The 24213-nt window shown below is 32.8% G+C and overlaps 1 protein-coding gene across 4 annotated transcripts; it reads left to right on the top strand.

The window, feature by feature from the left end:
* Positions 1-196: 196 nt before the first annotated feature.
* Positions 197-24121, top strand: LOC138178867 (polyglutamine-repeat protein pqn-41). Of its 4 annotated transcripts, XM_069111163.1 has the most exons (5): positions 197-336; positions 428-565; positions 3961-4146; positions 18866-19068; positions 21312-24121. In XM_069111163.1, the coding sequence occupies exons 1-5, from the start codon at positions 294-296 to the stop codon at positions 23259-23261; spliced, it is 2520 nt and encodes an 839-aa protein (XP_068967264.1). In that variant the 5' UTR covers positions 197-293; the 3' UTR covers positions 23262-24121. The 4 variants fall into 4 exon arrangements, with proteins under 4 accessions (XP_068967264.1, XP_068967266.1, XP_068967265.1 ...); XM_069111165.1 differs by lacking the exon at positions 3961-4146; XM_069111164.1 differs by lacking the exon at positions 197-336 and having other exon boundaries at positions 379-565.
* The last annotated feature ends 92 nt before the right edge of the window (positions 24122-24213 follow it).

A 24213-nucleotide genomic window follows, 5' to 3' on the forward strand; every position in this document is an offset into this window, starting at 1 on the left:
GGACAGAAACGTATAGAATTTGCAAAAGCGTTTATAAATCGTGATCATAGTTTTTGGAAATGAATCTGCGATCATTTCCGATGAAACTGAAATTAACTTATTTGAACGAGATGGGAAGAAACAAATTGTATGGAGACAGCCTAATACCAAAGTATCATATATGTGTAGTAGAAATACATTTCCAATAATCAACCACGGAGAAGGATCTTTTATGTTACGGGGATGCATTATATGGAGGAGGATCATTCGTTAACATATACGAATAAAGTATATACATCTGTTATTGAATATATATGTTTGTATTCAATTTCCCGCCAATTTTCATTACCAACATAGGTGTGCGCTCAGTTTTGTAAGTAACTGTAAACCATACGAAATTTTGTGTTTAAATAATTAACATCGTTGTTGTTTCATACGTTCAAAATAGCGATGAGAATTGAAAATCTCGCCGATAGTAGAGTGCGATCTATCATACGCTTTTTGAATACTGAAAACGTTTGTTATCCTTTCCAACATTTTAAATGGAAGATATTGAAGGATCGTGCCTACACTTGGCTTATAACAGGTAGGTACACCCTAGACTTGGCTCCGAACGAGTATCATATTTTTTTAAAAGATTTATTATTAGTTTTTAGTACGTTGACGCTTCACAGGGAACGATCATTTAATCCTTTCAGATCCAACGACCCCTATTTCGTAACATAATATTCTGTGGATAAATGAATATGAGTTTTTAAACAATGGTGTAGACCAGCGATGTTTTGTGTGTCATATAGAAATTTCAGTATGACCTTGACATTTTATCGAAGGACAAATTTTTTGGAAATTTTGTATATTGCAATTTGCAAGCACTGTAATGGGATATAATTATCGTGATAATAATAATAAAATTTGAAATCTGAAATGCACAAGTTGCAAGACACTTTTTGTAAACATACACTTAGTGGAACTTAGTATACAACACGAATAGCAGTCTTAAGCTTAGAATTAGTGGTAAAAATGGTCTCACTAAATATTGCTTATTAATATAGTGAACAATTGACTGTTCATTTACTTTGATGATTCTTGCGAAGTATGTGCTTCCAATAAATATCACGTAACTTCAATATAAATTTCTAGATGCTTTTCAAATTTAAACAACTTAGTACTGTTTCGTTATAGCGCTAATCAGATTTCAAAATAGTTTGTACGATTTACACGTAAAGGGTCTAAATGTGTTTGAATACTTTTTTGATCTATTGTTATATTCTAAATCATTAGAAGAATCGATCAAATCATCATTATAGGAAAATTTTAAGGTAAAGTTCTCACTGCTCGTTACAAAATTATTTAGATCGTATAACAGGACATTGAAAGCGAGTGCCGCCCTGTACACATGTATACGCCTAGTCTGCTTTTCTTCTGACCGATTACCTTTCCCACGGCGGCTTACAGGAACATAACCGCGTTTATATTACAGTCTGTCGTGCGCATTTAGTCACAGGCGAGCGTGCACACACACGGGCAAACTTTAACATACGGTTCACTATGAGAAATTCTCATTGCGAGGGCGATTGTCTGTTGCAATCATGAAACATCGCCACTGATCCAGTTTGAAAATCAAACCTGTAGAATCTCTATACACGATTAAATCGATGAAATAATTTTTATTAGGATGCGCGCACGCGTTTCTTTCCATTCGAATCAACGAGTTTCGTTTAATTTGTGCAGATCTATTTATGTAATTAAACATATTCACATATCTGCCAACTTAGCAATTCTGATAGCGAGTACATGCCTTTTCAATGTTTTACACACGTACCCTTGTAATATGATATATTGTGGGAACAAAAATGATACAAGTTCATTATTAGATTAGCTTTATAATGTACTTGAATTTGTGATATTGTACTTGATTACAATATTACCCTTGACTTTGATAACATTCACTGTTAGACTTCGAATACTCGTAGAACCAATGATTACATCAATTACCTATACATTTTTTACTTAATAATATGCGTAACATAAAAGTACAATTAAAAATAATTGTCATGATCTATTTTAATTTTATAAATCTATTTTTCTATTTACTATATGGATATAGATATATGCCAATATGATATATATATATATATGGATATAAAAATTGAAATGTGCGAAAATGTATAAAATATCTGTAATGTGCAAGAATATATGAGATATGCAAAGTAAGGTACTTTTTATAGCAGTTAGGGGATGAAGAGAATTTTTATTTAGGTCCCATTTCTTTAATGACGTACACGAAAATTTAAATTTGCATAATATCCTCTAAGAAGTTATTTTGTCTTCTTATGTAATTATTTGTAATAATAGTAACTAATAATAGCAAAGTAATATTAATTATTTTATTGGCAATATTTATTTATTGGGACATTTATACATTTTTAAATTCTCAAATGTGTCAGTCAGAATAATAGTAGCGGTGTATCTCCAATTTTATTAAAATCAAAATAATACCACATGCATGTTCAAGACAATTAAAAAATATCGGTATAACAATTAAGTATTTCCTTATATATTATTTTTACCATATTAAACAAGATGATATACTTGTACATTAAATATATGCAACATTAGTGTGAGTTACACCACCATTATTTTGGACCACTCAAATAATACTTACGATTATATTTACGTGGATATATATTAATGTAATAAGTGGCCTTATTAAAATCAAATTAAATACGTACGTACCTAAATAGGCATATATAAAATAATCTAATATATCTTACATGTCTGGTCCAGTTGCTTCTGCGGCTAGTCTTGGTTGTTTATTCACGTTTATTCAAGTTTACTTATATTTTTAAACAGTGTCCCAAGTTTAGTAGATTTTAGTACCCGGTGATTTGCTCTCGAATTTCTTACATTCACCGTATTGCGCTCACCTAAGCGTACGGAACGTCGTGCTTTCCTTTCGATCAACTTCTTTGCTATGTACCATGTATCTTATATTACTAATTTATGTTTACATTAATTTTAGAATCAATTTTCAAAAAGGACCCCCTTAGAGAATCACGATATAATTAATTGCAGTTGTAAAAATAATAATTCTACATTTCCAATCACTTGAGCTATTTGCTCATATAACTGTTGTTTGAGACAGTCACACAGATTAATTTTGTATTATATTTTACTATGATTTGATTTGTTAACTTTATTCTGTATTAAGAGCCTATTTGTTACTCGTAGTAAATAATTCAGATGAGAACTTATGTTGTTTGTTGGATGAAATGAACAAGTCATTATCAATCAGTACAACTAATTATTAGTGCGCAATGTCTTTCTGCATACTAATTTCTGGATATAACATTTTTAAATAAATCCATCTTGAAAGTGCTTAAAATTATGTAATTTCTATTTGTTTCTAATTATTATGGTAAATTCTTAAGAGCGTCTTATATAATCCATCATTATCTTGTCGTATCGTGCAAATAATATTAAACTTATTTGATATGATTATGAATAGTAGAAATTATACGAAATTGTAGAGATATAAAGAGATGAATGGAAAAATAGAAAAGGAAAAACACGCTACAAAAGGGTACAAATTAAATTGAAGTTTATAACGTCGGTTAAACAGCTGTTAATGATCTTGGCTATTATAAGACTCATATATATATATACGCAAAGTAAGAAAGTAAAATACTTCTTATAATTTATAATAGCCAGTAGTCGAACAAATTTCCATTTCTTTAGTGTCAATAAAAATAAACATCCGTAGGCTATTTATACTGTGGTATATCGCACTGTTAAAATTCCTTTGAATTCTGATCTGTATTCAATAATCTTATCGCAGTTTCGTTTTCACACTGTAACTTTCAAATGCTATGAATATGAAGTAGCTGCATCTGCAAGTCAGTATGCAGAATTCATTGTTAGCAGTAAAATAAGTAACAATGTCTATAAAATCGACGTGCATTAATGTCTTTGTTTCCTGAGGTTCGTGTACCGGCGATGTGCACCTAGAAACAGTTCGTGGCAGAAAAGTGGTAACAACCCCACCTGGTTTGCTCGGGTGCGGCCTTTCCCCTTCGTCTATAAAGCCACTAGGAATCTACTTCTGCCGAACATTCACTCGGCGCTTCGTCACTCATTTGTTCACCATGTGGCTGCTTATCCTCGCAGGTGAGTATGCTACGTCATGCATTTCATGGGACAAGGACGAGTATTTTGGTGCTCATTCTAACTTGTGACTATTAAGTACGTTATTTGTGCAGACTATTTAAAAGATCGGTCGAAAGAAAAGAAACAAAAGTAGGGGAGAACAGTGCGTGCTACGAGATTGATATATTTAATCATGTGTGATTTTATGAATATTCAATTTCTTGGGTATATATAAGTGCGTTTGACGTTTCAACGCGTGGTAAATACTTTTATTTCCAACACGTTCCACAAATTTGTTATCTTCGAAAATTAATTTCTCAATATTTTCATTGCACAAATTTTAAATTAAATCTTGCGATAAGATATCGATATACAATATACAAATAATTCTACACGCAAATTTAACAAGGCAGGTTTATTTATGAGGATTTTGTGACAGTGTCTCACTTTTCTCACTCTTTAGATTACATAGTTCTCGTTATGTACAAAATTTGATATCATTAATGAAACATAGATGATCGTGATTTAAGTATATATTTTTCTTCAATGATGCCCCTTTTACTCGTATAATTTGTATCTTGAGCAAAAGTTGCATCAAGTTATATCAGTTCGGACTGTTCTTTAAAATTAGGAGCAGGCAGCAACACTTTCCTTGATTCTCCGGATAAACTGCGCACGTACGGTAGTGCATTCGTATTAGAAACTTGCTTCCCGAACAACTTGGTTACTTTCGCGTTTCAACTTATACAAATGTGTAGAACGTTGTCCACACGGAGAGATCAAAAATTTTATTTCCTGCATACTAGTCTTTGGACATAACATTTCTAAGTAAATCCATCTAGAAAATTAACAATCTCTATTTGTTTTTAATGATTGTCGTAAATTCCTAACAGCGTCTTATAAAATCTATCATTGTATCATACGAATGATATTAAATTTATTTGATATGATCACGAATGGTTTATCGTAGAAATAACGAATGGAAAAGTAGAAAAGCAAAAGCATGCTGCAAAAGCATACAATTAAATTGAAGATTATAATATCGTTTAAACAACTGTTAATAGTCTTGGTTATTATGAGACTAATATATAACCATTATTATAATTAATTTAATTAATTAATCAGAGATTTGTCGCAGGTCTAATTTTGAACCTTAATCTTCTTTTTCTACAAAAATCTTTTATTTCGTTATTATAATTGTGAATATTTTAAATGATATATATCTGTAACAAGTGTATCATTTTGGTATGAAAATTTTATCGTGTATGAATATAGGTATTTGTATACTTTCTCTACGTGTGCATGCGCGCGTTTACCGTGACATACCTACATAGTAATTATATTCGACACAGACTTGAACGAGATTCATTTGAAATATTTCTTTTAAAATAAATTATTTCTTTTAGAATAAATACAAATTTTAAGCAATGCTACTCGATTGTTTGACGATTAATGTATTTTAATCAATGTTGTGTCTTTTTGTTATGTGTCTCAATTAGAAGAATTAAAAATTGATCGAACGTTTGTGACAGTAATAAATTAGGAAATTGTTTGGTTTTAAGAAATGGCATGATGTTATTTCTTAACGGGAAATTAAAAAAATTAAAAAATTGTTTTCGAAATAACATTCGAAACGATTTTTGGGTAATAAGTCAAAATCGTTAAGTTAAGTGGAAAGCAATTAATTTAACACTAGACTACGAGTATTTGCGTAAATTTATATTCTTATGAATATAATAATAAAGAAAAAAAAATGGGAACTCAGCTAGATCTTATCCACTAAATATCCTAAAGAGTATGGTACTATACTTTGAGTGTTTCACGTACTTTTACACATTATGGGCTTTCTAGACATTTTTGTATTTTTAAATCTCCCATAAATGCATATAACTCCGCGGATTAATAATTACTATTCAAACGTGGTGAAACTTTTACCGTACATATTTACCAAGCTTTTGTTGTTCGAGACTTCCGGGTGTAAGCTGGATCTACTAGGTATTATATTACATCGGGGTTAAATGATACGATGTTGTTTGACTCTTCTAATCTTTAAATGCAAATTACTGGTACACTATGTACTGCGTAAAATGGTAATTTAAATAAGAAGCGAATGGCTCCGAGGAAGCCACAGTTTGGTGAAGTACCTTTTCTGTACACGGACGAGTAGAGGTCATATGAATATAAAATACGTTCTTTTTAAATGATATTATGTATTTTTTAATGCAATAATCGATACAGCTCGTTGTACTCCTTAGAAAACGTACTCGGCCTATTCATACCGAAAGACTATTAATTTGGCAAATATTTTAGCTTTGATTCGTCAAATTTAACGCTTGAATATTGCATCGTGTTTTTCTTTCTCTTCCATACGTTAAATTTGACGAATTAAAGTTAAATTATACAGGGTGGTTGGTAACTGGTGGTACAAGCGGAAGGGGGGGGGGGGTGATTCTACGCGAAAAAACAAGTCGAAAATATAGAATAAAAATTTAAAAATTTAAAAATTTAAAAATTTAAAAATTTGAAAATTTGAAAATTTGAAAATTTGAAAATTTGAAAATTTGAAAATTTAAAAATTTAAAAATTTAAAAAATTAAAAAATAACGTCAATCGAGACAACGATCTACAAAGAGATCCGTTATAACGAGGCGTGATGATAAAATGCACGCGTACCGAGCGAAAATTCAAAGTCGATTTTCTCGAAAACAAAGCCTCGAACGAAAAATTTTTATTCTATATTTTCGACTTCTTTTTTCGCGTAGAATCACCCCCTTTCCGCTTGTACCACCAGTTACCAACCAGCCTGTATATCTTTTTATAGAGAGTACCGAGCTTTATCGATCGCTGCATTTAAAGAAACGTATATCACCTCCATATAATTTCTACGTGTTCGTCTATAAAAAAGATTGTCATTTTGAAACCATTCACTTCTTATCTGAACAATTTTTTTATACAACACATAGTGTACGAGTAATTTGCGTTTACAGGTTAAGACCGGTCAATCTGTACATATGTGTAATTTCCAGTGAACGTGGACACAGTCTACATTCGAGTCTCGATTAGTGACGATTTGCCATTTATGCCATTCAATTTATCTTTATTTTACGTAGCTCTTTCATTACTTACTATCAAATAAATTTAGAAAAAAAAGACAGTATTGGGAAACGATTATTTCGATTGAAACCAAATAATAAATAATTTATCCTATGAAGCGACGTTATGATTAATCGACCGATTATTACACGGTGCAAAATCCGACAGTTTACCAGTGATAATTGTGTTATACGTTTTAAAATAACGGTGTCAATTTTCATTCAAGAGGGCTGATTACGAAATATTTCACACCTATATTGCTCTACTTTTATATTCTACTTCAAATAAATAAATGTAATTTTTATACGCAACACTTCATAACATACTTGAACTGTTTCCAAAAATAGATTATTTGTTACGTAACTGCAAAAAATAAGATATTACTTTCAAATTTCTGAAAATGTTCAGATCAGATTCGAAGTTAGTGAAATAATGTACGCCGTGGGAATAATTTAGGTAAGATGACATTATTGTTATGCGTGTGAATCTAATTAACGAGTTACGGCTCGTGTGAAAAGCTTTAAAACGTGCATACACTTAATCCAAGTTTTTAATTAATCCCTTATTCTTGTTAGTTAATATATAGAAATTCTGATTGATAAACTTGATAATGGAAAACAGTTTTTATTTTTGTACAAACATAATAATCAGTTACTTTAAATTGGTGTACATTTACTGAACAATTAATGCAAAAGTAGAAATAATTTTTTGCTTTCCATTATATATTTTTTAATAAAATCACTTAGTTAGAGAAGAGGTCATAGGAATATAAAAAAAACATATTTATTATACATTCAAATTAGTGCGTCTGACATTATTTTGCGCAATTCTATTGAAAATTCCATTGGTCTTTTACTTTCACATTGAGATTCGAAGTTAAGTCTTATGAAAACATATAATAAATATCTTTTAAATCGCATTCGCTCGTAAATGTCCACCACCTTGCGTCTGAAGCAATCAATCATAATGACACTTTCTATTTCGATCATTTCGTGAGAAAACTAGTTGAAAATCTAATAAGGAATACAGCGAATTATCTTGGTATAAATAATATAATGCAGCATATTAAATTATCCTATTTTATTCCGCGATATATTGCATTTCTTGTTACTAATTAGCTTCTCTAAATTATTCTAATATAAATTTTCAATATCAATGTACTATATGTTTTGTAACAAACAAATTTTAATTATAGTAATACAGTAAATTTAGTATAAATTGTTTAATAAATACAGTACAGTAAGTTTTAAATATAGTAACAATGTAATTAAAATTGGACACAATCATTCCACATTCTATATTTTACATTTTATATTCTATATCTGGACAAAGGTCGTAATTTTGTAGAATTTATCACCATCGATTCATACATCTCAGAACTAAGGCCAAATAAGTGTTCGCTTCTGTGTTTGCGTTCCTTATGAAAAGAACAACCAACTGCGATACGATATATGGAGTGAGGTAATTATAGAATGGAAGGATAAAAATATCTAATATTAAATTATTTAAGAGCATCGAGTGTGAAAGATTTTTTAATTTAAAAACTGATAACAGTCATTTTATGATTATTGTATTCGACAAGAAATAAAGATGAATACGTGTTTATTATTATGAAATGATAGAACAAAAAATTACAAATTACTGTTAAAAATTAGTTATAACACACATATTATATACATTGTATTATTATAATATTAGAGTAAATTATAAACATTTAAAAAGCCATGAAGAGACAGATATGTTTTTGTAGAGTGAAAATTTAGTTAAACAACATTATATGATCATTGGTATTTGTTTATCATTCACAAAGGAGAAACTGCAATTAATATACATATAATAATAATAAAATGTAGGATATTTGAAAACTATATTTTCGCAGAAAACAATCCGTAGAACATAATTTTGTCATTTCTTTTGCAGACGAAAGAACAAAAATATAAATGTCTTATTAGAAGAAATTATGAAAAGATTGTAATATTATATCTCGCAGTTTGCAATTTTATTTTGAGGTTTCTAAATGATGAATGAGTATAGAGTCAATTAGTCATCATAATGAGACGTAAGGATGTACGAACTATCTTGGATCGACAGGTTTCATTGACTTTCTAAGTCATCATTTGATTGCATTGACTTCCGGTAAAGGCTTTGCAAGATTTATGTAAGATTACTATGCTCCTTGGTTATTTTTATATCTATGTAAATTTAATTTCCAGCTTACAGAGAATTTTTAAGGACGATGAATATCTGTTCATAATTAATCGAATACTATTATTATTATTTATTTTATTTAAGGTCGGGTCAATCATTTTTTATGGCCACTAGCTACCGCGATTAAGAAAATGCATAACAAGAATATACAAAAATACGACGTGTAAAATACGATAAGACAAGTTACAAACATTGTTAAATAATAGCATTTATACATTTTGAATATATGTACATATGTATCATATGCAGTACAATCACAATACGATACAGTATGATTAAGAGTAATATGATACAGTAAATGTTAGAATTAAATCGATAGATTGACAACATCGTAATTGGTGATATAAATTAATATCTTTGAGAAAATAAATTTTGCAGTACCCTTTACGATACAGACATATCTGAATTTCATTTGAAAGTGCGAATTTAATTTTCTGTTGGAGAACGTTACTACGATTAAGACGATAATCCACAGATAGAATAAAGTTATAGCGATTGCACTTTTCTGGCTGATTTTTAGTTATAAGACGAGAACATGTCAGTTTATCGCGTCCAATTCTAAGTTTGCTGATAATAACTTGCCCTTTTCTATTAAAAACAAGTGATCGTGTCATACGAAGCAAAGACAAATTACAGAGAAGAAAAAGTAAATAATCTTTTCATAAGTCCACTTGTGTTTCTTCTTGACTGTATAGTACAAAAAATGTAATCTTTTGAAAGTAACCACAACAGTTGCAAATGCTCCTTCTACGGAAAATACCGAGAGTTCCTTTCGTTTATCCAACGATGCAAAAATCTTAGAAGCAACTCTTTGTTCGAGCAAGGTCATGTCCCAGAAATATTTGAAATGTTTGTGATTTCGTTGAAGCTATTGCTTGCAGGGAGGACAGTATAGTGTCTTCTTGAATGATTTGTTTAAGGACGCTTAAGGACAGTTCAATTTGTAAGGATGTTTCCACAAAATATACAGGGTGTTTAAAAAAGGACTGCAAGACTTTAGACGTAAGATCGATTTTGATCATTTGTCAACAATTGTCGTCGTGAGCATGTTTCTTCATTGAACTTAAAGAAAGAACTTCTTACACCATTTTTATTAGGGAGATTTACGTCAGTCATATATATGCTTGAAATTTCTTTACATCGGGTATATCTTGATACAGCGGAGCCTCGCTTATCCAGGAAGAAACTGTTCGGATAATAGAATTTTCGAATAACAGAGCGATCGCTTGCCTAACGTAAAATTTCAGATTGAGATTAAGTTTAGGTAGCTTTAAAGTAGAATTAAAAGTATTTATAACTATTCGCGACATCCTGTCGTAATAATTTGCTTATTTAAATGGTCCTTTCCAATAGATCGAGTTTATAATTGAACTTAGGCTGCTTGTACTTAAATATTACATATTGAACGCAAACAGTCAGCGTGTTCGTTGAAATTTGCAGGGCTGTGGAAATACAAGGCGTTAATTAAATAAGATTTGTTAACCGGAGGTTGTTACTTAACTGTCTTTCAGTTGAAGACACTCGGCTCATTACTCAACGCGAACAAATTGCTCGCATCCGCGTAATTTCTTGCGTAATAACAAAGGAAAACAAGAGTCAATGCTCAGGTTTCCTTTTTCATTCTTAGTTACTTCAAACAAAGATTTTCCAGAGAGAAAAACGTTAAGATCGATCTCGGCTGTAGACAAACTATGGAAACAGTTTAGCAATCTTTTCCCAGCCTGGATGCCTAGGTTCACAGTCCTCTATCTCTGACTATGTTCACAACTTTGTGTGAAATAATTAGCGAATAAGACAAAAGCAAGATTAGACTTTGTAGTTTAACTTTTTATTATCCATCCTTATATCAAAATGAAATTGTCGAGAATTGTGGATGTTTGAAGCCGAAATAATGTTATAGGAACACTAAATTTATACTGAGGATTAATATTAAAATAGTAATATATTTATTTCATGGACGATTTCTTATATATTCATCGATACACACTTGCACGCGTCTCAGCACTTTCTTCTATATCCGACTGTTAACCGACTGAATAGTTTACATTCATCTGTTTTAGAGACGCCGCGCACACACATACCTCCATACACTGGTACCCACATACAAGTATCTCTACTACGCATTTAACCCAGTCCAGCACAGAACATTATACATATCTCAACAGAAATAATGAAATTTACTTTTCCGAACGCCATTTTATCTTCTGTAAAATATTCCCCTTTATTCATTGTTGTCCACGCTTTTCGACTTTACATGACTTCCTGTTGTCCATTACATCTTATACTTGGACTTAACTTAACCTAAAACTTTCCTATTCTTCATAAAAACGAGTAAAATCAGTCTTCAAGTGTTTCTAAAATAAAATGCATTTGTGGAGATAGTATTTTAATTAATAATTCTTTGTTTTGTTTTAAAAGCATTTTATTTTAGAAGAACACCACTCAATAGGAATCTCAAAGTTGATTTTACTATTAGGCGATAATGAAAGTGCATTCTAACGTTACCATTCCATATGTTTTATCAATCTTTTGATTTTGTCTATTATCGTAGACGCTTCCTACGTACGAACTATATTTACCAACAGGAATAAAATGTAATTTTCAAGGCACGTGCCAGTTAATGATATTCGCTTCTGTTCTATACATGTATCGGTCAATTATATATGTATATATATATGTACGATTAAGTGCAATAGTATACTTTCCAGTTTTAAATTCGTATCGTACATCGTCCTTGTGATTCGATACGCAGAGAAAGTTGATTGTAAAAACTGATATTTCTAGAAGTGAAAAGACGTGTATTACCTATTCTTTTGCGCTTTTTCGACTAAGAATTAATACGTGTGATTTAAAGCGGGAAATTATTTATTATTAAGTGAAAAGTTTAGATAAGGCGCATAGCGTTATTTGTGTAATAAAAATAATAAAAATTAGACTCTTACAATTAGCATAGTTGAACAGTTTCTAAAGCTGTGCGTTCTCAGTTGCGCCAACTATGCAAAATAAAATTCTTAAGTCCATTATGGGACTAAATAGCAGGTTTCCTACTCTCCTCCTTGATACGCGGAGGATCGATAATTTTACCAAGCCAATTATAGCAAATATAGCAGATACAGTAAAATAGCAATATAGCAATAATTTTATATATAAAAATTGTTTGATTAGAATACAGGACTTTATCACATTAATCGCGTTTCCTACAGAATTGAAGATCCTTTTCCTTTGAATGTCGGTTGAAGATGTTCCCAAATATCTTATCTCTCACTCGTGTTATTTACTTATCATTTTTATCTGACAATTCTTTTATTTTTAATTATTCTCAATTTTCATGTTTAGCATAGTTAAACAGTTTCTATAGCTTTGCGTTCTATGCACGCTACCAATCTACCGTCATTTTACGATATTTAGAAATTTCTTGAAACTTTTGGAACTACAATTCCTGAGTATAGATGGTTTTAAATATGGACAGTCCGTTACAATCTACCTCTTTTTTTTACTTATCATCTGGCCAATCCCAATGATAATACCTCATTTCGTTTCTACAATTTCATTTCTCTGCTTTTGTCTTTTAATCGCGTGTTTGTAGCAACAACATATACACGGTCAACCGACTGGGAGACGCTTCTACGTGAAGAAATAAGTCGAAAATGTAAAATAAAATTTTGTTGTCCGCGGCATTATGTTCAAGAAAACTGATTTCGAAAATTCATCGAGTAAATTTGAATATGGCCAATTCCAGATGACCAAAGAAGAGTCAATAACCGACAGGAGGTTGTTCTACGCGTGAAAATGAGTGGAACATGTGCAGTAGAATTTTTTTATAAGATGCTTTGTACATGAGAAGGATAAATTTGAAAATTCACTGCACTGGATCAATTTTTAACTAGACTCGCTTAAACTCGATTTTCTCGAAAACGAAGCCACGGACAAAAAAATTCTGCTGTATATTTTCGATTCATTTTCCCACGCAGAATCTCTATTATACTTGATCGCCTCGTGTGGGCCACCCTGTATACTGTATAGCTGCAATTACTCTATGCTGTAATCGATATAATTGTTTCTAATTTTTCATAGTATGTATTTAGAAAAATAAAGACCGGTTTATAGACGTATCATAAGATTATTATCATTACATACTTCGACAAAGAAAAAGGATCTAAGAGAAACTTCCTGCAAATTCACTTTCACGGTAACGATTGTTTGACACTGGTTGTCCGAAGCAAGGTCATTGTTTTTCATGTAATGACTATTCAAACGTAACAACTATTTTATTTGCTCTGAAATAATTCGAAACATGTTTGGCTATATCTTCAATTATGATACTATATATTTATTTTTCTTATTAATATATTATCTGTTTTTGTATATTCGTTCGTTATGTGTATCATCTGTATTTGTAAAATATTTTGTCTATAATTAGATTATTTTACTAAGAAGCATTTTATACATTTGACTAATCTAACGATAGAAATTTTTCATTAGCAAGGTCATTAGACGCGAATGGGAAAGTAAAGAAACTGTAAAAAATAGTAAACTTATAAAATTAAATTAAGGAATTCTCTTACAAACAGCCATCTGTTCTATTATTCTATTCTAATTCTATTATTTCATATTCAATATGAAGAAATGATAAATTTTATGGTAAGATATGGCAAATTTTTCAAAGCTTTCACGCAAAAATATTAGCTATTTTACAACCCAGAAATGGAAGAGGAAATTGATGTTGGATAGCGAATTCAGCAAAACAAATGTGTAACTGAAACGTACTGAGTAGGAAGCATATGAGTCGTTCGTTTGTGAAATTGGTCAGCTCAGCAAAACAAACAGAGAAGAGAAAATTGAGAACTTATATAAGATAAGCATCAGTCAAGTGCATTGGCACTAAAATTTTAAAAAGTGGACTCAACCTCTTTGTGCACGACCTATATAATGTTTAAGTGACAGTAACGTTCGAGTTACCTTTCAAAGGAAGTAAAAGATCGTGAGATATGTATACCTACGTGGAAACGACTGGATTTGTAGATTGCGTTGCGTTGGAAAGCTTGGATGACTGAAGACTGAATGTTAAGAATGTGAATGCTTGAAGAATTAATAGAGCATACCTAGTACAGGAATGGTGAAGAAAATTTTGATTTGATATTTAGAACCTGAACCTTAGACAGACAAAAACGTCTGTACAGTTTGTACCGCGTGTTTTAAAAATATTACAGACAGACTAAATACGGTTCAACAGGGAGATTTATTAAATAGTTTTAAATCAACTTGGTTCGAAAGTTTGGAACATGACGAGATAATTACAATCTTCGTAAAATACTATTCTTTTTTCAAAAATTATACGCTTTGCGACGTCTGCGTACTATTTTTGATGGAATTTTATCTGGAACAGGCAGGTATAAGATAATCGATGTAAGGACGTTGTAGATTGTTGTTCTAATATATTTATATACAGGGTGGTTGGTAATTGGTGGTACAAGCGGAAGGGGGGTGATTCTACGCGAAAAAAGAAGTCGAAAATATAGAATAAAAATTTAAAAATTTAAAAATTTGAAAATTTGAAAATTTGAAAATTTGAAAATTTGAAAATTTGAAAAAGTAAAAAAGTAACGTCAATCGAGACAACGATCTACAGTGAGATCCGTTATAGCGAGACGCGATGAAGAGCACGCGTACCGAGCGAAAATTCAAAGTCGATTTTCTCGAAAACAAAGCCTCAAACGAAAAATTTTTATTCTACATTTTCGACTTCTTTTTTCGCCTAGAATCACCCCCTTTCCGCTTGTACCACCAGTTACCAACCACCCTGTATATATTGTCTTTTTAGAAATTCAATTCAAGATAGAACTTTCTACTTTGTGTGAAAAAAGATGTAAGATTAATGCTCGTACGAATTTTATTAGAAAATTACTTCATTTATTAAAAATGGTAAAATTCGATCTTCTTTCGTTTGATTGGAGAAAATGTTCAAGAACAATGAATTTCGATTATCGCTTCTTGGATATATTTTCTAATGTATTATTAGAATTACTTTAATCCTACATAATATTATAACAGCAGATGTACGTACGTCGGAAGCAATTTATTATTCGAAGGTAAAAGCAACGAGATCCGGATTGTGAAAGTTTGAAGGATCTCAAGATCGCTGATTGAAAGATATTTTCGATCGTATGTTTTACTAAAAATCCATCAGTGTTTCGATTATTCGAAATAATTTGATATTTGTCTTTACTACACACGTATTATGTTTATACTATATTTTATTACATTATACTATACATATACAATGTATTATATTGAATATTTGTTTCGTAGGCAGTAAATAATTGAACGATTACTGTAGTACGTACAATTAAGGAAAATGTTTGTTGATTGTTACATTTTGTTATGAATTCAATTAGCAGAAATTAAATTAAGAAATGTGCATTTTCTTGTGTCATAAATTACAACGTTCATATAGAATTTATTTAATTTACAGAATAAATAACGTGCAAGTTCAAAATTATTAGCAACCTTAAGTTCCTTTCGCATTCGTCATAAATAATTGAAATATTTTTATACTATAAAAATTGTTCCGGACTTTCTATTGAAATATTTTAATATATTAATATTATAATAACGTACATTATATTGATTTATAAATTTATCATTGTATGCATGATACAATGAGAATATCTTTAATATTATATTTTTAGATCTATCGATGATACGCACAGAATATAAAGCACAAAAAAATAATGCGTAGAGTCGAAAGAAAACACTGGGATGCTCAGCTTGTTAATATTTTAATTAGCCTAGAGTTTTTGATTAAATTAACAATGATGAAAGGTTTTATTAAAGACGTCGAAAGTGAATCTCGTGGGAAAAGTTTCTCAAGACCGCGTAACTTTCTCTGCGTTAGACTGCTTTCCCAACTCCTTTCCGCCTTCAGACTATACATTCTCAGTCAAGCGGAACGACATAAAAGTCACCTGCGAATTCGTCTTCCGCAATTCTATTGAATCGCATTATAAGTAGGTCAAATAATTTTTACCTGCTTTGTATATAACTTTACAAAATATTATGTTTAACAGCTTATCATTATTGCCTAATAATTCTTTAGTACCTTATTCTCAACGTGTCCTTGCTGCGTTATTATTATATTGACCTTTTTGGGATGTAAATAGATAGCCTTAGAGGACAAATGTATATTATTGTTTATTGTATATCGTAAAAGTCTTGTGATCATCTTTGACAATGTAGTCATCGTTGTAGGCAAAAGTTGAGAAGCTTTTTAAAAGTAGGATTGTACCTATTTTTGAGGAAAGAAAGACACGAAAAATTAGAAAGTTCTAAGGTTTTAAAGAAAAATGTATTTTTCTCTGCAGATAAATTGGGCTTATATCGTTTGGAAGAATATTATAAACAAATAATCAAACGAAGGTTTGATTTTATTGTTGTTACACGAAAATCCCCGTTTAATTAAATTAATGTATTTTTATTTACGGAGTTACATTCAATCTCTGTTATATGCCACAAGGAAATTATAATTATACATTATAGCTTAAGAACAGAAAAATTTAAGGTACTCAATTCAAATGCTATATCGAGCTTCTACGATCGAACATTTACGAATACGAAATATATTTTAGAAAGTAAAGGTGGAATTACGCATTATTATTATCTATTATTATTATATACTACGAATTATACATTGTAGCTTAAGAACAGAAAAATTTAAAGTATTCAATTCAAATGCTATATCGAGCTTCTACGATCGAACATTTACGAATGCGAAATATATTTTAGAAAGTAAAAGTGGAATTACGCATTATTATTATACATTATTATTATATACTACGAATTATACATTATAGCTTAAAAACAGAAAAATTTAAGGTACTCAATTCAAATGCTATATCGAGCTTCTACGATCGAACATTTACGAATACGAAATATATTTTAGAAAGTAAAGGTGGAATTACGCTGGCAGAAAACCAAGTCATTTCCATTAATTTACATATTGCAATTTTTTAGCAATAAACGTTTTTGTCCCACTGTTCGTTCTTCGTTATTTAATGTGGCAAAGGCAAATAATTTGAAGCAATATTTGTTGAACCAAGGCGTAAATGAGGTCACGGAAAGGCGCACATAGTAAACGAACTTTCGATATCGATTTCTTCTAAAACGTAGTTTTCTCAGAGAAAAGAATATTATCGTATACCGCTGTCCTACTTTTTCAATCAAAACCACATTATTTCGGGCTATAATACTAATTCAATGATTCCACTTGTCCACAGTACTGTGTGAAAATCTTAGATCGTCTTATTATAATTATATAATACTGCATATTTTATTTTTCCCGATGCTTGTTCTATCTCGTTCACGGATTTGTACATTCTATGATAAATACAGCTGTGACCTAAATGTTAGAACCTAGTGCACCACAAGTCTATATATAGAGATATAAGAAAAGTATCGAGAAAAAGAATGAAAGTTACAAGAGAAGTCAGCTTTTTAATTTGTTGAGAATTAAAGTAGTACGAAATATAAAATGAGTTTGATAATTTCTTCAAAATAGCCTATCGAGATATTAAAATAAGACCGCACGAGACATCGACTATTCCAAATTGATCTCAATATCTGTCTTAAAAATTATAATCTTTTTACTTCAAATATTAGATGTACAAGCGAATAACTCGCATTCTTCAGAATTTATTTAATGAAAAATACGGCAAGTTATTTAATGAAAAATACGGCAAGTTATTTAATGAAAAAAGCGTTCGCCCTGCTTTTCTAAAACGTTATGCGGTTTATCAAGCAAGTAATAAATTCCATCGTGGAAAAATACTGTGTTCTTAGACAAGATCCAATCGTCGAGTCATTTTTGTGCCTCACTCGCTAATTAGAAGTGGATATGGGATAAGGCGTGTTACAAGTGTTGCATCGATCGGAACAGGTAGTAATCCACCGTAGTAATGTCTAGAGTAAGTTACCTGCTGCAAGACGTCCCACACACGACTCATTATGATGTCTTTTGTCATAGAAGCAGTGCGTGGTCTAACGTTGTCACGCGGCAATTTCACAGAACGTTCTCATTTGTCAGTGTCCTGACGATTGGATCTTGTCCAAAGTCACACTATTTGTCCGTGATGGAATTCGTCGCTCGCCTAAATCACCTGAAACTTAGAAATTGTAGACTTAAAATCATAAAAATCAACGACAAATACTTTGATCGATCAGCTTAATTTCTTAAAATAAATCTAGAAAGTTATTGAAGAAATAACGATTAGATCGTGTACGAGATAAAAGCATGTAGCGTTATGTTAATTAATTAAACAACGAAGTAACAAAACAGTTTCTTTTGGTCGAATGTGTGGTCCACGAATTTTGCACAGTACTGTACCTGCTAAAACAAGATTCTTATTTTGTTATTTAGAAACTGCAATTCATTGCTTTTTGATAGGTCTTTTAACGGTTTCCGGAGCCGAGGAGGCGATTTCAAAGACAGCTGAAAAAGCGAAAACCTCCTCTGACAATGCAGGCGACATTGTCATGTTGGAAATCGATGTCAAGGAGCCTGTGAAGAGATCGCCGATTACAGCCACTGCCGAATATGGTGCTCCAGCCAATCAGTACATTCTTCAATCAGCCGATGATACGCAAGAGGTAGCGATTGACCATTTCATAATTCATGCTTTAAGTAGTGTTTCGCGAAGTATTACGAATACTTCCAATGTTTCATGCCTACTTATCTAATTATGCCAGATATATCGATGCCTAGTGCGCCAGTTAAGGACACTGGTCAAGTGTTACGCGAAAGATTATCCTTGATATTTTGCTAAATCTTGTTACGGACAAGCGTCAAAATATAGTGAGTGTTTCGTCCAAGATCTGCTAGTATGGACTCTTCGGTAAGGCTCTCACCTAACAAACTTATACCTTGGACACAATGAGAGAAGAGAGAAGACAAGCGTCAAAATATATTAAGAAGAAGTAGAAAGGAAATGGAAGCACCTATAACGTGCGAATGTTGAAATATAGTAAACCCATTGAAGAATTTCACCTCGTGAACGATCGCATTAAATAATACCGACGAGTCTGTCTTTGTTATCCTAAAAGAATAAATGTTCCTGGAAACAGGCAACATCATTGCTCTCGGTCAACCGTGACTATTGGCCGCCAATCACCGACGAACGTGGTGAGCGGCTACACAGTGTACAGGCACGGACAGTACACATTTTTCTTTTCCATTAGAACGGTGGGTCCGCCTTCACGAACTAGATATATTGTGTTGCAACCAACAATTGCGATCGATCTAATTCCATTAATGTCGTCACTAGCGACTGTCCTTTTCGTCTTTTGTTAAATCAGCCGCGTATCCTAGACGCGTAGAATCATCCACTTCTTAGAAAGATCGTTACAGATATGGTAACTTTATGTGCAACTTTTGCAACCATATGTTTGCACGGACTCGTAAATCCGTGTAGCCATTAATTGAGGACTATTGCCAAGGTTTTCTACATTATTGTACGTTTCTAAGTTAATTAAATGAAATCGATTCTGACGTAACGTTAATGCATCACGTATACTTCGATTCACTACGTAGTTAAATAAATTGCACGTAAAGTATATACTTCATAGTTGCTAATTCTATTCGAATTCATATTTATTTTAATCCTTCGTGCTTCATCTTCTCGATAGGGACGATATCAAGTGCTAACTGGAACGTTAAGCAGGTTTCGCGCAAGTAGGGAAATTTCCAAATATTTGATATGAAACAATAAGCGAAAAACTCTAGAACTTGAAAAGTATAATCACGGATGCAGCAGAATGATTCATAGTACATTTTCTTAATGGAAAGATAAAAGAGAAGTACGAGGAAGTGGAACGAAGAAAATGAATCATCGACGTATAACGTCCGAGTTGAGAAGGGAATTTTAAATCTCCTCAACACCTACACTCGCTCACGATCGTTTGGTCGTGCTAAACGCGATCATGCTCTCTTGCATAACTTTTACCTTCTAATCGGTCCGACCAGACAAAACCGGTAATACCACACCCAACGATCGAGAGTATATCCGTCTATAAGTCTTGCAGCCGGTAGACACGCTCTATGTACGTTGCATGGCCTTGTATGCCATTGCCTACGCTATAAGTTACGTTGAATGAATCTTCACGCTCGTACGGGTTATCGACTCATCTACGATCATCATCTGTTTCATTCATAGAAATATTCTCAGCGATATGTCAGTGTCGATTGTCAATTTAAAATGATTCATCGATTACTTGCTTACGAATACATAGAGATCATCTGTTTATCAAATCTTTTTTGCAACTGTTATCCTAACTCTTTTAACAGATTATGGATAGATTGTAAATGTTATAAAATTATAAAATTATTCTGTTGGTTGACAAACTCGTTATCTTCAGATTTTTTAATTCTTTAAATTAGGTATCAGATTGAGTAGTAGTCAGTGATGTTTAAGTAGCAAATATAATAGTTTTTATGTATCTTTACTTTGACAGAATTAATATACTATTACTACAAATGGGTCAAGGTATCCTGATATTTAAAATTTTCAAGTTATTCATATGATGCTATTTCTTTTGTTCTTCTTATTTTAATTAATTAATTTTATTTTCCTATCAAAAATTGAATGTCTCGGTAAATACCCATGATCGTTTGATTCGTTTAACTATAATTATAAAGTTAAATTATAATTTATAATAAAGAATAAAGTATAATTATAAATTAACTATAATTATAATTATAATTATAAAGTAGCATTTTAATGTAGAAGATATACGTATTTTGTTTTTATAAAGCATTTTAAACTTCACTAAAGTGCAATTGAACTATCGAATCTTCTATTAACGACGATTACATGGGAAAACGTGTGAATTTTTAGCTACCACCGGAGTATTTATCTGTACTACAACAATACGCGCAGGAAGGGCCGCAACACCAAGCGCCACCGCCTCCACGGAGAGTGCAGCCAGCATACGCGAAACAACAGCAAGCATTGCAACAAGCTTATTACAACTACCGAAAGCCAACAGTAGTGCCGCCTCGTCCTCGTCCTCAACTTCACCCTCAGGCTCTAGCTCAAGCCGAAATAACTGCGGACATCCAAGCTCAAGTCGATGCTCAAACTCGCACAGACGCCATTCGCACGGCCCGTTTAGGATCGAAAGCTTCCGACGTTCCGGTATATCAAACATCCTATGCCCAACCAAAATTGGGAACGTTCGAGCAAGAATTACTGCAACTAGTCTCGGCTAATCAGGCCCAAGAATTTAAACTTCTTCCAACGCAACCTAAAGGAAGCACATCCGCATATTCCCAGCAATTAGTAAGCTATCCGGCTCAATACGCGAAACCAACCGTGGCAGCAGCTCAATTGCCCGAGCAGTACCATATTGAAACTTCTCCACCGCGTTATCATCAACCACGGCCACAACCACAACCACAACCACAGCCACAACCGGCACCTGCTTATCAATCGGTTGAAGAGCCTGTTCACTATCAAGCAGCTCAGCCTGCCGAAGCTTACAATCAGTCGCCACAATACGATTATATCGATGACGATTCATATCGGAAAGCCCTTGAGCAGGCCCAAGCTCAAGCTCAAGCTCAGGCGGAGGCACAAGCGTTGTCTTTCCAGAAAATCGCGCAGGCTGCGTACAAAAAGCATCACCAAGATGCGTTGGCGCATATGAGGCTCACGAACGAACGTTACAGGCAACAGTCTGCTCTAGAACAGATTCAACAAGGTGCCCAAGTGAGCGATGCTGGACGTAGTCACTTGCAAGAACAATTGCATCCAAAAGGTGCAGAGGCTGCTTATAGGGCGAAGTTGAAAGCCCAGATAGCCGCGGAAGCAGCCGAGGCAAGGAAATTGCAGCAAGCGCAAGAATTTAAGGCACACGCTGACGCTATTCGCAAACTCGAAGCTCAGCAGCAAGCTCATCTGAAGGTGCAGGAAGAGGTTCATAATTATGCTCTGAATTTCGAGAAGAATCAAGCGCGCGCTCAGGCTATAGCGCAAGCCCAAGCTGAAGCTCTTTACAAGTCCCAGCTTCAAGCTCGGAATCAGGTTAAGGGCGAAATTTTGGCGATCTCCAAGGGCCAAGTGCAAGGAAAGAAAGTTGATCCAGACTCATCCGTGTATCATTATACTCTTTCAACCACTACCGCTCTTCCTTTCCTTCACAACAGTTATTTCACCAATGATCAATTGCAAAAATACCAAACATCTGGTTCTTCTTACGTTCCTAGATCAGTCCCAAAATCCGATGACGCGAGTCCCGTTATAGAAGCAGCGTCAGCCCACGTGCAGCCTGTTATTACGCAACCACGGCAAACCCATAAGTTGAAGCTCCCTTCGTCTTCCCAGTCGGTTTACGTATCCGAATCGGGTTTGCTAAAAAAGTCACCAATTAAGTCGGTAACCATCGAAGAAGTAACCGCCCAGCCGGATCAAATCGATGTTCATCCGTCACCCGCAGCCAAGGCACGTGCTTTGACGGAAGAAGACTTGTCAGCATTGATTAACGCAGGATACACCGTTACTCCCGTGACGCAACCTGCCAAAACTATTCAACAAATTTACGCAACCGACAATACATCTGCGGGTAATAACCCGTATTATACGAAGAAACAGAAAGCTCCTCTTACAAGGTCTGAATACGTCACTTATGAAGAGGTGATTCAACGTCCACGCAAGCTCGTTAGAAAAAATAGGCCGATTCTGAAGCACAGTGAGAAGGAAGGTGATTTAAGCGAGAAAGTTACTTACTTGGTACCTCTCGAACCGGCTTTCGGCACGAGACAACCTGCGCTCAAACACGAAGAATAATTTCGTTGAAACGTGGCTTTTCCTTGTCGTTGCGTTGTAAGTCCAGGATAATGCGGCATGTAGTTTAAATACTGTTCTTACAGTTTATCTTTCGTCTTTGATTTTATAACGTAGTAAAAGTTATAAACTTGAGTCGTAATTGGATAGTACTGAAATTATTTATCGAATTTACTTTTATCAAGAAACAATACTTTCTTTTATAGGACATATTAATATGTAAGCTTTTAAGTTATGTATGCATTTGCTAAAACACAACTAGGTGTTGATACTTAAAGCAACGTTAATGTCACCTACTGACAAAAGCGAGGAAACTTTTTCGCCAACCCAATGAAATATATTAATTGATAAACAGTTCGAAATAAGAACTGTAAAATTAAATTTAAAACCTAGCGATAATTTCATTTCTAGATGCAGCGTGAACAGTTCTTCGTGTTTCTCAATCTACATTCTGTTTTCGGTATCTTTTCCAGTCTTATGCATATGCTATTGCTTCGAGCATGACTAGAACGAATGAAATGTATCTTGAATTTTTCCTAACACATCATTCACAGTTTAAAATTCGTTAATAATCAAGTTGAACTCTTGAAATGTAAATTTTATACGTAGCGTTGATCAAGACGAACGGTCAAATTGTATCAAAGCTCTCGAAAAGTAAATACACACACACACACATATATATATATCGTTGATACATTTTTATGGCGCAAACGAGTACACCCTAGAATACCCTTGTACGCGATGTCATTTGCAGGCGGTATGTGCGACGGTGCTGAGTCGAATCATTTTAATTTATACTTATTATACTTGTATATATTAGATTTTTACTGAATAAAATAATTCAGAAATTTTGCTCTGCCATGTATGACATATCTTCTATCCTTCTATTACCCTGTTGTTATTACATCAAATGTTCCTATTCTTCCTATAATAATAATTTTTAAGCAGAAAATTG

The sequence above is a fragment of the Bombus flavifrons genome, chromosome 4, assembly GCF_040668555.2.
Source record: "Bombus flavifrons isolate JBK064 chromosome 4, iyBomFlav1_principal, whole genome shotgun sequence".
NCBI lineage: Eukaryota > Metazoa > Arthropoda > Insecta > Hymenoptera > Apidae > Bombus > Bombus flavifrons.

What these genes read in the sequence shown, in the direction of transcription:
- LOC138178867 (XM_069111163.1), top strand. Translation starts at nt 294, where the DNA reads ATGTTTGTATTCAATTTCCCGCCAATTTTCATTACCAACATAG. An exon ending in AATTTTCATTACCAACATAG is followed by an intron (nt 337 to 427) that starts GTGTGCGCTCAG and finishes CGTTCAAAATAG; the next exon opens with CGATGAGAATTGAAAATCTC. An exon ending in CAGCCGATGATACGCAAGAG is followed by an intron (nt 19,069 to 21,311) that starts GTAGCGATTGAC and finishes GTGAATTTTTAG; the next exon opens with CTACCACCGGAGTATTTATC.